The sequence below is a fragment of the Merops nubicus genome, unplaced genomic scaffold (genome assembly GCF_000691845.1).
Source record: "Merops nubicus isolate BGI_N331 unplaced genomic scaffold, ASM69184v1 scaffold4294, whole genome shotgun sequence".
NCBI lineage: Eukaryota > Metazoa > Chordata > Aves > Coraciiformes > Meropidae > Merops > Merops nubicus.
In genome coordinates, this window is record NW_008602108.1 from 48,052 (window position 1) to 61,652 (window position 13,601).

General features: G+C 40.3%; 1 protein-coding gene across 1 annotated transcript in view; it reads right to left on the bottom strand.

The window, feature by feature from the left end:
* The window catches only part of CDK8 (cyclin-dependent kinase 8), a gene marked incomplete at its 3' end in the record, with an annotated part of 58,999 nt that extends 48,047 nt beyond the window's left edge, over positions 1-10,952 (bottom strand). The window contains exons 1-2 of the mRNA XM_008938219.1: positions 10,927-10,952; positions 4,043-4,118 (exon numbers count right to left, since the gene is read on the bottom strand). Of these exons, the coding sequence (XP_008936467.1) occupies positions 4,043-4,118; positions 10,927-10,952 (102 nt within the window). The remainder of the gene's footprint in view (positions 1-4,042; positions 4,119-10,926) is intronic.
* Between the last annotated feature and the right edge of the window lie 2,649 nt (positions 10,953-13,601).

Below are 13,601 nucleotides of genomic sequence, written 5' to 3' on the forward strand. Positions count from 1 at the left end.
TACCTCTATGCCACCTTCACAGAACTAGACACAACACTACCCCTCCCTCTATATGAAACGTTCCAAGAATACCATTTGCAGCCCTGTAAGTTAGCTTGATAAAGTGCTCATCAGTTACAACTTGTATTTTACACACCATACTACTATTAAGGCATGTGAGTCACTACATCTGCCAAAGAGGGTAAAATCGAACATTTGTCTTCCTCAATACTTTGTTCTCTTTCATCACATGGAATGACTGCTAAGAAAGCATTACTTGTCTTCTGACATGAGGACTGCACTCATCTAAATTATTTCTATGATTGGTCTTGTGGGCAACTGCTTTCAGTGTTAGTGTGGAAGGGACACGACAGCCCCCATAACGGGAGGAATCTACATCCAAATATCGTTCCTTATTACATAGCTGGTACGGGATCTCTTCCAGTAATGGAAGTCATGTTCACCCTGGACATGGAAGCCCTAGTGAGCAAGGAGGACCAATTCACCTCTACAGCAGCCTCCTCCCTCCCAGTCAACTTGGCCAAGACCATTAGTCTCTTCTCACCTGCCCAAGGGCACAGGCCTGCTGCTCTAGCTCTGCCTCTACCTCTCTGCCACCTTCCAGCCCTGAAGCTGAACGCCAGGGTGACACAGCAGCTAGAGGAGCAGGGCACAGCTGCAGAGTCTGTCCCTTTCAGGCAGGAGCAGCAGCCAAACAGCTCTCTCTGCTCATACTCGCACTGCCCAGGTACATGTGCCATCTCCAAACGAGTTCCTAATGGAAGGAGCTGTATGAGGCCCCGAGAGCCCTGCCCGGGAGAGAACAACTAATATTCCCCTTTCTTTTATCAATGCTCAGACAAGTGAGCATTAGGGAAACAAGACTGTACTATACTCAAACCACCCCTGCAAGTTCCTACCACTTCCCATGTGTTATGTTAAGCAACAGCAAGATCAAAGGATGATCCAACTTAGCTTGTTCACACAACAGAAAACTAACAAAATTTTTCATTTTCCCTTCAGTGAAATTGAACTTTCTCATCCTACAGACAAACTATGACTAGACCCAAGGCAGACGGCATCATGTTTTGTGATGACAGCCTGCATTTGTTATAACGAGAAACCACAAAAACCTAGGAATGCCCAAAGACCAAGGCAGACCTAAAGAGGGAAAAAGACCAGAGAAGCCAGCTACTTATTGTCCTGTAGTTTTCTGTCCCAGCCCTCACAAACTAAAGGCTGCTCTAACCTGTACAAGCTGGCTATAATGCTTGAAGGACATCAGGCAGACAGGAGACAGCCAGAGTGCAGCATCAGCCACCCCAGCTCTGCTTTGTCCCATTCAGCATTTCCATCACTACGAGTCATGGACTCTTCAGAGCCAAGTCAAAAACTTACGCTACGACAAAAATACTATGTGGTGATTTTATCCTTGAAAAGCTTGTTTGTATATATTTCCACCAACCAAACCAAACCATGCACCAAAAACAAACCCCAAGATACATGTCCTGTTTCCACATTATTTGCATAAAATCACTGGGAAAAAAAAAACCAACCTCTTATTTCAACAGAGCAAGAGACTAGCTAGGTTCTTGAATATTAGGTCTGAGTTCTCAGACGGCAGGAAGTACTGAAGTGTAGGAAATCTTTCACATACAGATACTGAGGTTGAGTTTATCCCATAACTGAGTCTGCTGTCTCAACCCTGGTCTCCAACCCAGATCCAGCCTTTCCTTATAATTGATGTATTTCAGTAATTTTATTTTTCTGAAGATCTGACACTGTTCTTCAGCTCATGTGTCTGCATCTAATAGACATCTGAGAAGAGGAAGCTATGGACATTTTTAAGCTTGTTACTCAATAGTCCAAAAATGAAATTGCCATAAACAATAGTCTTTGTAGAATTGGAAAAACAAGGGAGAGTTTCACTGGGATTTATGTCAAACTGCATTCTTACCAGACAGTCAGAGAGTAAAATACAGATGCTTTGGCTCGCCAGAGAGACTAAAATGGATATACCATCTTGGTAAGCCAGGTCATCCTAGTTCCATCATGTTTGTAAAATGCATCAATTGGTGTAGTCCAGAAAAGACTGCAACAAAGCCTGGCACTCAGCCTTGATTTTTTAAGTATGGCAACACAAAATGTTACTCATTAGATGTACAGATGACATCTTAGGGTACAACACTGCTGATTAACTCAGTAGCACTTTCATATATACACTGCACATAGATAATCAACATACACAGTATGGCTATTATCCTGTATCTGATCCATCTCCATGAGGTTCCTTTCTTTCCTTTTACAATACTCATGGTGGGGGGCAGAAGTAACAAAATTCACTCCAAACAGCAACATCAAAGGAATGGTAAGGAAGAGAGATTCAAACCCTAGAAGTCCATGGTGAAATATTAATTCAACTGCAGGAAAACTCAACCACAGTATCAGCAGTTGCAAGCCTAAAAACGTAACTGGAAGCAACAACAACAACAGCTCAAGAAATGCTGCTACAGATTACCCTTTCTACCCCTACATCTGCTTTTGGGCTCCACTCCCTTCTTTGCTCTTGATGTCTGCTTTCTTGGCATCTTTGTTGCCTTCAGTGTGTTCCCCTCCTTCTCCCACTAACCCTGTCCCAGGTGGGTCCTGCACTGCATCACCATTCTCTTCAAAGGGTGCATGCTGCGGCAGCCCAGAGCAAGGAGAAAGACTCCTGGCTTCTTGCTCCTCTTCCATCACTACCAGGGATCCTGCTGCCCAAGAGAGATGGGATGACTATGCAACACTCCTCAAGCCATGAGGCCAAATCCTTATCAATTGCCAGCCAAGTTACCAATCTCTTTAATAGACAGAAATTGAGTTATGGTCCTAGTCACAACAGAAACACCTTCCTGACACCAGCCAAGCTTCTCCTGCCAAATTTAAGCAGAACAAACTTGCCAAAATTCTTTAAATAAATCGCTGTAAAAAGACAAATAATACAGTTTCCTAAATCCCTCTGAAATGGTAGCTGACACTTCTCAAAAATATTCAGCCTGAAAAAGTCACGGTTCTTAGAAAATTTCTGCCCAAATGTTTGAAAGCAGCAAAATTAAAGACCCTGTTCTCAGCTCCTTCAGTTCAGAGCAGATGTCTCTGATGGCAGGGAGGTTCAGCTTACACCAATGGGCCCAAAGAGTTTCTGCTGAAGAATATCCTTCGCACTTCCTTTTTTTTTATAACTTCACTCAGTTCAACGAGTAATGTGTTTGAAATCACAAGGCCAACTGGAAGTTGATGAAGCAGGAAAGCCTGGTACTCACTTCAATCAAAAGTGAAATTAGTGTAGGTATAGTTTTACATTCTTGAGGAATATGGGCTGAAAAACTACTTGGTTCCAAACCTGCCCCATCTATTACATGCATCTCCTCTTAATAAGGAAGTTCAGCTGAAACACTTCAAGAAAAATAAATCCAAGCAGCAGTATAACAGAACATAAAACAGTTAAACTTCAGAATGCTGGTTTTACCAGTACTTCTTTGTAAGCGTGTCACAAACCGTAACTAGACCACATTATTCGCCAGTTTCTAACAACATGGAATATACAAATATAAACTTGAATAACCTAAGAAAACATTTGAGTAATATTCATGGGTGTATTACAGCCTCCGAGGCAACAATGCTGGTTTAGTTTGAAGTCTCCACTTAAATAGAAGGTAACATGTTTTAATCATTATGAGCCAATAAGAACCAATCTCTTTAGGAAAATAACTGACATACTAAAGCAGAAGTCAGATCAAGTATGTAATTTAAGTCAGGAACTCTAAGCGTGTTTTTAAACTGCTGCATTTAATCTGCCCCAAGGCAGGCAGTAAATTGCAATCAAAAAAAAGTTTATGTTTAGACAGCAAACATAACAGGCACACAACATCTTCCGTGACATTTGTACTTATTTTACACCTCTATGGTAAGAATAATGCACCCATAGTAGAATAACTTGATTCAGCGAACAAAAACCAGCATGTACTCAAATCAACATGTTTAATAAGTCTGTTTGCTAGTAGAAAGAACTATTATTACTTACTGCTATTTCTCTGCATGCAGACATAGAAATTCCAGTACCTTCTATCTGCTTTAAAGCGTAATCTTTATCATCTTTCCTGTGAAAGAAGAAAAGAAGGTGTTTTGTTGTTTTTGGTTTTGGTTGTTTGTTTGTTTTTTTTTTTTTGTTATTGCACCATGAATTCAAAGGGAGCTCTTAAACATCATTCAGAAGACAGTTTCTAATTAATACAAATTCCACATTTCATTTTCTTTTGAATCTTTACTAGCTTAATGTCTGGTTACCCAGCTAAATCATAAGCTAACTACCTCATCTTGATAAAGTTAAAATACATATTTGCTCTCACTTGATAAATATGCAATAATTGACATTTCTATTCCTTCTCTTATTAAGAAGAAAAAAAAGCAAACATTTAGTATATACTAGAAATAAGTCTAGCTAGGGCTACATCCCCCATAAATGTTTTACTGTGGGACAGTAAGTCTCCCTCATATTTTAATGGGCTCTTGAGTAGTCCAGAAATAACATCACAGTAACATCTTTTCTTTCCTCTAGGTCACAAATGTGCCCTAAAATTTTGTTCCTACAGAAATAATAAAACCACCAAGATCAATCAAAAAAAACCTCAAGGTATCTAGAAGATATTGAACAATCTAGAGAACTGTTTGTTCAGATTTAAAACACTTAAAAATACCACTACCATACCCTCATACTTCAATCAGTAGGCGCCTTGAAGTCACTTATTTAGAATGCAAGATTTTTAATATCTCCAGCTACCAAAAGCAGTATGAACAAGAGATACATGGCAGCAAAAGAAGACATTCAACTCTTCCTTGCCCGTCCTCAGCCTCAAAGATCTCAAACTTTCACAAGATAGGGTGTTTGTCCTTCCCACTTGTGGGATGGCACCCACGGCACTCCTGGGGAATGCAGCATTTAACAGTGCCTTCAGTGTCTGGAGCGCTCATATAGCTCCAAATCTCCAGATTATTAATTAATAAGAGTCCTTATTAATTTTTAATGAATCGTGCTTTCACAGATGTGAAGAGCCACACTGCAAAAAAAAAAAAAAAAAAAAATCAAACATCCTAAAAGGCAATTAAAACAAAACTGTAGTTAAGCTTTTAAAACACACATACTTGTTTCCTCCAGCTCTCACTAATCATCTGCAAGGCTGGGAATTGCTGCATCCCTACCTGAATCTCATACTCTCTCCTGTTCATCACTACCTATCTAATCCCTCAAATTATCCAATCCTGTCCAATAGATTTTTCATGTGGTTCAAAGAGAACCTACTGTTAGCAATAACCTTTCAATACAGACACGAGAAAGTGGGAGATGAATGGACAAAATCTGAACACAGTTAATGAGGAGGAAGAACAGAACAGGGAGTGGGTGAGAGCAGATTTCAGTAAGGGAGCAGTTACACGGATTTGCCAAGAGAGAAGAGGGGAAAAGACACAGGATCTGACACAAACAGAAGAAGAAAAAAGAAAAAAAGAGTAGGGAGGACAACAACAGAAGGCATAAAAAAAATCCCTTCCACATAACAAAACCCTTGATCTTCCCAGCCTGGAAAAGAAAGAACCAAAACTGAGCACAGACACATACATGGCCAAAACAAGGTGTGAGCAGGGAACAAAACTTGCCCATTTCTCACCTTAGAAGAAAACAAGTTGCATGAAGCCTGAAAACAAGAAACCATTGTGATATTAAGCACATAATTCAACCACACAAATCACGATGACAAGATATTATAGAATTCAAGAGTATAAACAGATATCAAATGAAATTACACAAATTTATGGTGGATAGGGGAGTTATGGAACACTCCATGAGCAGCTACTGCATATAACCTCAACCTTCTTTCCAGCACAGAGATCTCCCACACTGCTGACAGAAAAAGAGAAATATTCCCAGCTAAAAACCATTTTACCCTCTATCTGCCTTAGCTAGCCATGGCTCACAGCCGTTACTGGACACAAGTATGAAGGGAAATGGATCGGACTAAAGATTATTCTCATTGCCCTTTCTGCTCATCTACTTAGTTTTTGAGGTGTTTGGAGACATCCCTATTTCAGGAGAACCGCTACCACAGCTGCTACTCCTAAAGGCATTACCACCAGCAGAATATGGAGCAAACTGGGTCAGACTAAAAGGTTATTCTCATTGCCCTGCTGTTTACCTGCTTAGGTTTCCAGGTATGTGAAGGAGACATCAATGTAACACAAGTGCTACCATACAACCGGGTATTATTACGAACATTTCTGGTAGGACTGTTTACAGTGAAGCCTGCCTTACATTTAAGATTGTAGCTATTTTTAATTGGTCGATTTTTTGCCAAATTAAGTCTGGACTAAAATTTCCCATACCAGATGGCAGACTTTCTCTAGAAATTTCTGGGAAAAAAAAAATACGTCAACTGTTTCCTAGAACAAAACTGGAAGAACACCCTTTCAGTTGTGTATGCTCACTTTTACAATTACTGCTTTAATGCTGACATTCAACAGGGTGGTTCAAAACATACCATTCGGTCTCCACAAAACAATGACGTAAGAAATATTTGAAAATTCATCTTCTTCCATTTGCTCTGCCCAGGTGCTGCATGCAGGAGCCCATAGCAGGTGGCCTCTGCCCTCTCCTCTGCCTACCCAAGCAATTTAGAGAAAATATAAGCACAGTAAAAAGAAAAGAAATTAAAGTTTAGGGACAAAGCACTTAGCACCATGCTACATTCTCCTCCAGAACTTGAAAAAAAATGACCAAAGACTTCCAAGACTTTAAATTCCCAGAATTCTGCAGGCACCGCTGAGATACAAAGTAATAAACCGATTCCTAACATCTGTCCTAGGCTGAGGCTGGTAACACACCATGGTTACCCACTACACCTCTAGTACCAACTTTTAACAAATGTAAGAAAATCTTACTTCTACCTTGCAGCCAAGTGGGATTTTCTTTATAAAACTTACTGTAATTCCTTAGGATCCAAGGGAATTTGGAAAAGTAGTTTTTAAAAGGGAATAATAAGAGTTTACAACAACATTACGATGCCAACCCTAACAGAGTGACCAAGCTTTTTTTACACAACTTCCAAAAATATTATGCCAATAGTCTGCTTAGAATCATAACACAGTTTAAACAGCTCCCCCATGGTTTTGCATATGGGCAATTTTCTCTCTGAAGATAAAGAGACGTTCAAGGACAAGACAGGAAAAGGCAGACAATTTAAAAAAAAAAGGGTAAAAAAACACTGTTTATAAACATCTTCCACAGTCAACTGTAAGTAACAAAATTGGCCACTTAGCAGCTTGCATTTTAAGGGCACAGTAAGACTCAAAGCATAATTCAACTAAATTTCTTCCTTCTAACAGAAAGGTCCTGCTGGGAAAACCCATCCACTTTCTCTGCTGCCTGGGAATCAGACGTTAAATAACTTCAGCAGCTCCTCCACCTAGCAGCAGGCTTAGAAAAGCTGGTCAGTCTCCTAGCTTATATTCATACCAATATATTAGTATTTTCCTGCACTTCAGCAGGCTTGCGCCTTCAACACAGTAATATTCCCCATTAGCAACAGGCAGTTGTGAGAGTGATAAGGGTAAGAAAACTCACTTCACACACTGCTGCTGGAAGTAGCAGTGTTCACTGTAGTCACACAAACAACCTTGTGTAAAAATGTAATTTCCTCACAGGGGACAACATCAACATCAGAGGCATAAACTTGAAAAAAGCCAGTAGCTGCAACATTGTCCAACAGACTTTAATGACAAAACCAAACAAAGAGACCTGCAAAATCATCGTAAGAGTGCAACTATCTACTTTTGTTCTTACAATTTGAATTCACTAAAATAAAAAATGCAATATTTAAAACAATTAAGGTATTATTATAACACCGCTTCCAATTACCTTTTTTTAAAGTCCTACCATATTTGGAAGTACAACGGCACTGTAAGAAACTTCAGAAACTTCAGTCTATCTGAAAATTTTTTTTTTAAATCAAAAGGAGTAGGAACAGATGCCTGCTGAATGTGAGTAAAGCTTCAGCATTAATATGTCTGTTATTTCTACTTTTTATTTAGAAGGATACTTTAAACATATGTTCAGCAAGTGGAAGAAAATATCCTACACATGGAGAAAAAGGCAGGTTGTTACATAAATGAGAGTTTAAAAAAAAAAAATCAGCTCTGTTATTTTACTTCATGTACCGTACATCTAGTAGAAAAGTACTGACAACACTGTAGTACCCCCTTCATTCGGATAACTAGCTTAAAATTCAGTTGAGTCATAAAAATAGCAGAATAAAGTATTGAGGCCTCAAATCAGTGGCAATAATTCTCAATTTAGAGTTTAAAAAAAATTCTCAAATTCAAAATTAACTGGTCACAATTTCAGAATAGTTTTGTATTTATAAACAAGGAAATGTAAAATTTGACTGCAGTTAAATTTGAGGGAAATAGGCTCTAGTCTTACAACTACCACAGGGAACTCTAAATGCAGAATCTCTTCTACAGAAAACTCTAAGGAATCTGTTAATTGTTTATGGATCTTATTCCCTAAAGAATACGAAAATCCTAATAATTAAAATACAAACCTACGAATAGAACACTTCCATTTTTGTTAATTCTACCCTTGAGAATGGCATTAACATCAACAGTCCAAAGTACCACATCCTGAGTAAGCACAACTGTCAGTACTGCTGGAATGATTCCGGCTCTGCAGCACTACCTCAATTCTCTGAATACATTAAATACAGAATTTTCATTTTACTAGCCAAAGACAAATTTGTGCTGCAGAGCATGTTATCTTTGAACAACTCTTCCAGATGTACAGTTTAGGGCTTGGATTTGCTCAGTGTCCAACTAACAGCACATCTTCACTGCTAACAGCAAGATAAGATGAGGAGTTTCCATACATGTTAAGGTTTTATTATACTTTAAGTATCAGAATACTGTTCAACAGCAAAGATTTGAACTACAAATCAAGAGAAAGATAACATGGAGTTAAGCTGCAGCATTTTTTTAAGGTTTTTTGTCCCACCTCCCCATATCTTAAACTTGAGTCAAACAACAAATACATGAACCTGCCACTGCATAAGATAGAAAGAACTTACAATAAATTGTCCTGGTTTGAGGTAGAATAGAACTAATTCTGTCCAGTGTTTTTACTTTTCAGCTCGGTCTCTAAGTAACTGCACTTTCTAAAGTTAAGAGTGTATCTTTATAGGCAGTGCCTGTGACAACACACTGGTTAAGTGTTGGCATGCAGACCAAGCTCACTGCTAAGTCTTGTGTACCATGTTGGGGGTGCAGAAATAAAAAAGCTGCACATGCAGGGAGGAGCGAACAGGACAGGTGACCCTAAACTGACCAACGGGGCATTCCATCCCATATATGTTGTATTCAGTACAAAGCTGAGGGATCACAAGGGTCAAGCTCTCTTCAGTGGCTGGCATCTGAGGAGGACTCCATCCCTTCTGCCTTTGATCCCAATCCACGTGGTCCTGAAACCAGTTCCAGAACCCAGCTCCTGAATCTGGTTCCCATCTGCCACTGAGTCCAGCCTAGGACTTCCCCATTGCCTGGTCCACAGCATCAATGGTGATTATGACATTAATTGCCATCAGATGTGGTCGGGTTTAATATTTGGTTTGTATATACTGCTATATATTCCATTTTATCATTATTATTATTGTTTTCATTAAAGTTGTTTTACTTTTCCAATCTGTCTCTCTCTATTATTCCCTTTCTCTTCTGGGAGTTGAGAGGGGATAACAGAGCATCTGTTACAGTTCTGGGAACAGCTCTGACCCTAAACCATGACAGAACTACACAGCTATAGGTTAGAATATGAAAAGAAAACACTTACGACAGCAAATTATAGTATTTGGGAGACTTGGCATTTTCACTTTGCAGCATCATTCCCTGCTTCCTCTGCCAAGTCACAGCAGTATTTTTTTTTTTTTTTTAAATAAATGAAAATGACCCCAGTCACAGATGACATCCAGTGAAGACACTGGAAGATGGAGTAATTCAGTTCTTTGGAAGCATATGAATACACAAATGCAAATTTTGAAGATGAAAAATTTTATACGTTTACACTAAATGCCAATGCTGCACACCAAACACTTAAAACCCCACCAAAATAATACATTGTTTTCTAGAAAGTGCAGTAAGATGAGGGCAGACTGGTACCTGTTCAAATGATGACTTGGAAGATTAGAATTACCTCTGTTTCCTCTTCCAACTCCATATTCACAGCACTTAATAGTCCTGTCAGCTTTAAAATATTTGTACTAGGAACTCTATTTTTGCATTTTTAGCTATTAACTACCAACCCTCAAAGTGGCTGTGGTAGAGAACCAAGGTACAAAGGACATAAGAGAGGCTGAGGGTCTCAGTGCCTTCTTGGCATTGGATTTCCCCCTTGTGTGGGTGGGCTGTGTGATGTTCCCAAGCCTAGTGGCACAGTCCTGGTGAAAGCATGTAGAGGAAAAACAAATTAGAGACAACTTCAACAAACTGGACACACAAACAAGTCCATGAGACCAGGTGGGCTGCATTCAAGGGTGCTTAACGCAGCTGGCAAATGTCACTACAAAGAGACTATAACGTCTGTAAAAGGTCATGGTGATCATGGCAGATTCATGATGATTAGAAAAGGGCAAATACCAGGACTCTCTTCGAGGAAGTCAAAAAGGTTCACTGATATTATAGGCTAATCAGCCTAACCCCAGTCCTTGAAAAGGTCACGCAGCAAACCCTCCTGGGAAGATATTTTCAGGTCCATGATGGAAAAGAAGTGACTGGGAACAGCTGGCAGGGTTTTTCCAAGGATGAGTTGTGCCTTGTCAACCCTATTTTCCTATACAATGAAAGGACTATGGGAAAGGGAAAAACACTGCATGTTACCTTGGCCCTAACAAAGCTTGTGACATGTTCTCATAGTATATTCATAGCCAAATTAGAGAGCTTGGAGAGTTGAACTACAAAACAGATGAAAAATCAATTGGACTGCCAGGCTTAATTGGATGTAATCAATGGTACAAATCCCTCAGGCTGCCAGATACTAGTGCATCCCTCGGGGGCAGAAATTAGGACTGATATAACATCTTCATTAACAAATGGACATGATAGAAGGTGTCCTCAGCAAATCCACAGATGATGCTAAACTGGGGGCAATGACTGATACACCAAGGAACCGAGCCACCATCTGGACAGACTTCAACAGACAGGAAGAATTCAGAAAGTTCACAGACATGTGCAAAGACCTGCCTGTAGCTTGGAATAACCCCACACAGCTGGACACTGCCAGCTGGGTCAAAAGCAGATTTACAGAGCAAGACAAGGTGGTCCTGGTGGACAAGCTGAAGGCAACACAGCAGCGTGCCCCTGTGGCAGAGGCAGCCAGACAAATCCTGGCCTGTATTAGCAGAAGTGGATGTAGCAGATGGAAAGAGCTGATTATTCCCCTATATTCAGCACTACGAAACTACTTCTGGGAGCTCCATATTAGGTTTTAAGCTTTCCAGTACAAGAAGGACACTGACATACTGACCAAGTCCAGCAGGGCAGCAGGATTCTGAAGAACATGACACATAGGGAGAGTCTGAGAGAGCCAAGTTTGCTCAGCATTCAGAGAGAGATCCCATCACTGCCGTCAAGTAGCTAATAAGGACATATGGAGGAGGAGTCAGACTCCTCTTGGAGGTGCTCAGCCAATTGATGAGAGATAGCAGTCACAAGTGGCAAAAAAATTCCAATTAAATAGCATGACAAAAAAAAAAAAACAAAACAACATAGCAAGTCAGAAAGTAAATGAGATTTGACAGAGTTTTTCATGCTTAGAGGTATCTAAAACTCAGCTGGGTAAGACCCTGATCAGTCTGAGCTAGTTTCAGAGCTGGTCTTGCTTTGAGTGGAAGGTTGAAATAGGTGCCTTCTAAAGATCCTTTCCAATCTGAAGTGCTCAATGTGGGATTCTAAAATTAAAAAAAAAACATTGTTTATGATTCAACTTCCACAGCTGTCTAGTACATTCACTATATAAGATATACAGCTAACTCCTAATACTGTTTTCCAAGTGAAATGCTGGGGTCTGAACCCTGAGCCCCAAATTAAGGTTGATATATGGGTGATTCCCACAGCCCTTCATACAGAGGTGGTGAGTTTGCCTTATGGCTTCCCCCCAGGGTGCAGCCGGCCCTGCAGGGAGAGCCAGAAGGGAAATGAGCCCCAGGGGTCCCGCATTGAGTTGACAAAGGTCAGGGGTCTGCTTGGGGATAAAAGCTGGGACCACTGGCAGGGAGTCAGGAGTATCTGTCTGTGGAGTAGACACGCTTCACAGAGCTTCCTGGTTAAGGCAGGACCTCCTGACTCTCCCTGCAACTGGGCCCCAGTCAGCTTGGACCTTTGTAAACACAGGCTAGGAGGGTGAGAGCTGCCCATGTGGCCACCGTTATCCTATGTGCTCACTTTGTTGACATGGCTGTTTCCGTTCCATCTATGGGAAACCTCAGTTCCTTATTTGTTTCAACCATAGTTGGTCATGCAATATCCTTGTTGGGATCGTTGCAGGTAACATCGATTGTGTGAGAACTAATTGACTTATTTGTACCCCCTACAATTGTTCATGGAATGTCTTTTCTATATTCAATACAGTCAACTTACTGGTTTGTCTTTCTGCTGGTTGTGTGTCATAGTTACAGGGGCTGGGACCAGTTTATCCTTATGTGGGTAGAACCAAAAACTGTGTATTCTATACTCTCTATGTCATTGCTGATGGCCTGTTAAGAAAATCATGGGTAGCAGCTGCCCAGGACAGACCTCACACCCCAGGCTACAACAGATAAGGAAAGAGGTCCGGGGAGATGTTAACACCTTCCCACCCAGCAGGAGTCCTCCTCCCTGTTAATGGGCCCATTGATGTCTTGGCACACGACTCATAGATAAACTCCTGGAGGGAGTTAATAGGCAGTCAAGGACCCACCACATGACTCACAAAATGACATCGACCCATTGTGAGATGCTCCACCCAGGGGGAGGAGCCAAGTGCTCCCACCTGGATAGAATCTGGGGTTCAGGACAGCACAAGGGTCCCTTACCCACTGGATTTCCAGAGGACAAAAGCTACCAGATCTTTTCTACAGGATCACTACTTCAACAAGACCACTTCACCTGGACTGCTACCATCACCCTAACTAACAGAGTGTCAGATTGCATTCTGACTCTCTGTAGTTTTTCTTTGTACTATTGCACTTATTTTATTTTTCCTATTAAATTGTATTTCTGACTTGGAGTCTCTCACTAGTTTGCTTTCAAACCATTACATTGTGTCATTCATGCTAGCCCTAGTAATTGGCAAAACACCAACTCTTAACAAGATTTCCAAAATTTAGCTAGAAAATAAAGAGGACAATTCTGGATGCATACATACATAACTTTGAGGACCTTTTATTATAGAGAAATTTAAAAATTTTCATTTTCAATGTAATTTAGATTCACGTGAGGACACAACTTTGAATTTAATCCTATTGGAACAGTAATTGTTCTTTATTCAATATTTAGAGTTTGTTCTAGTATTTGCA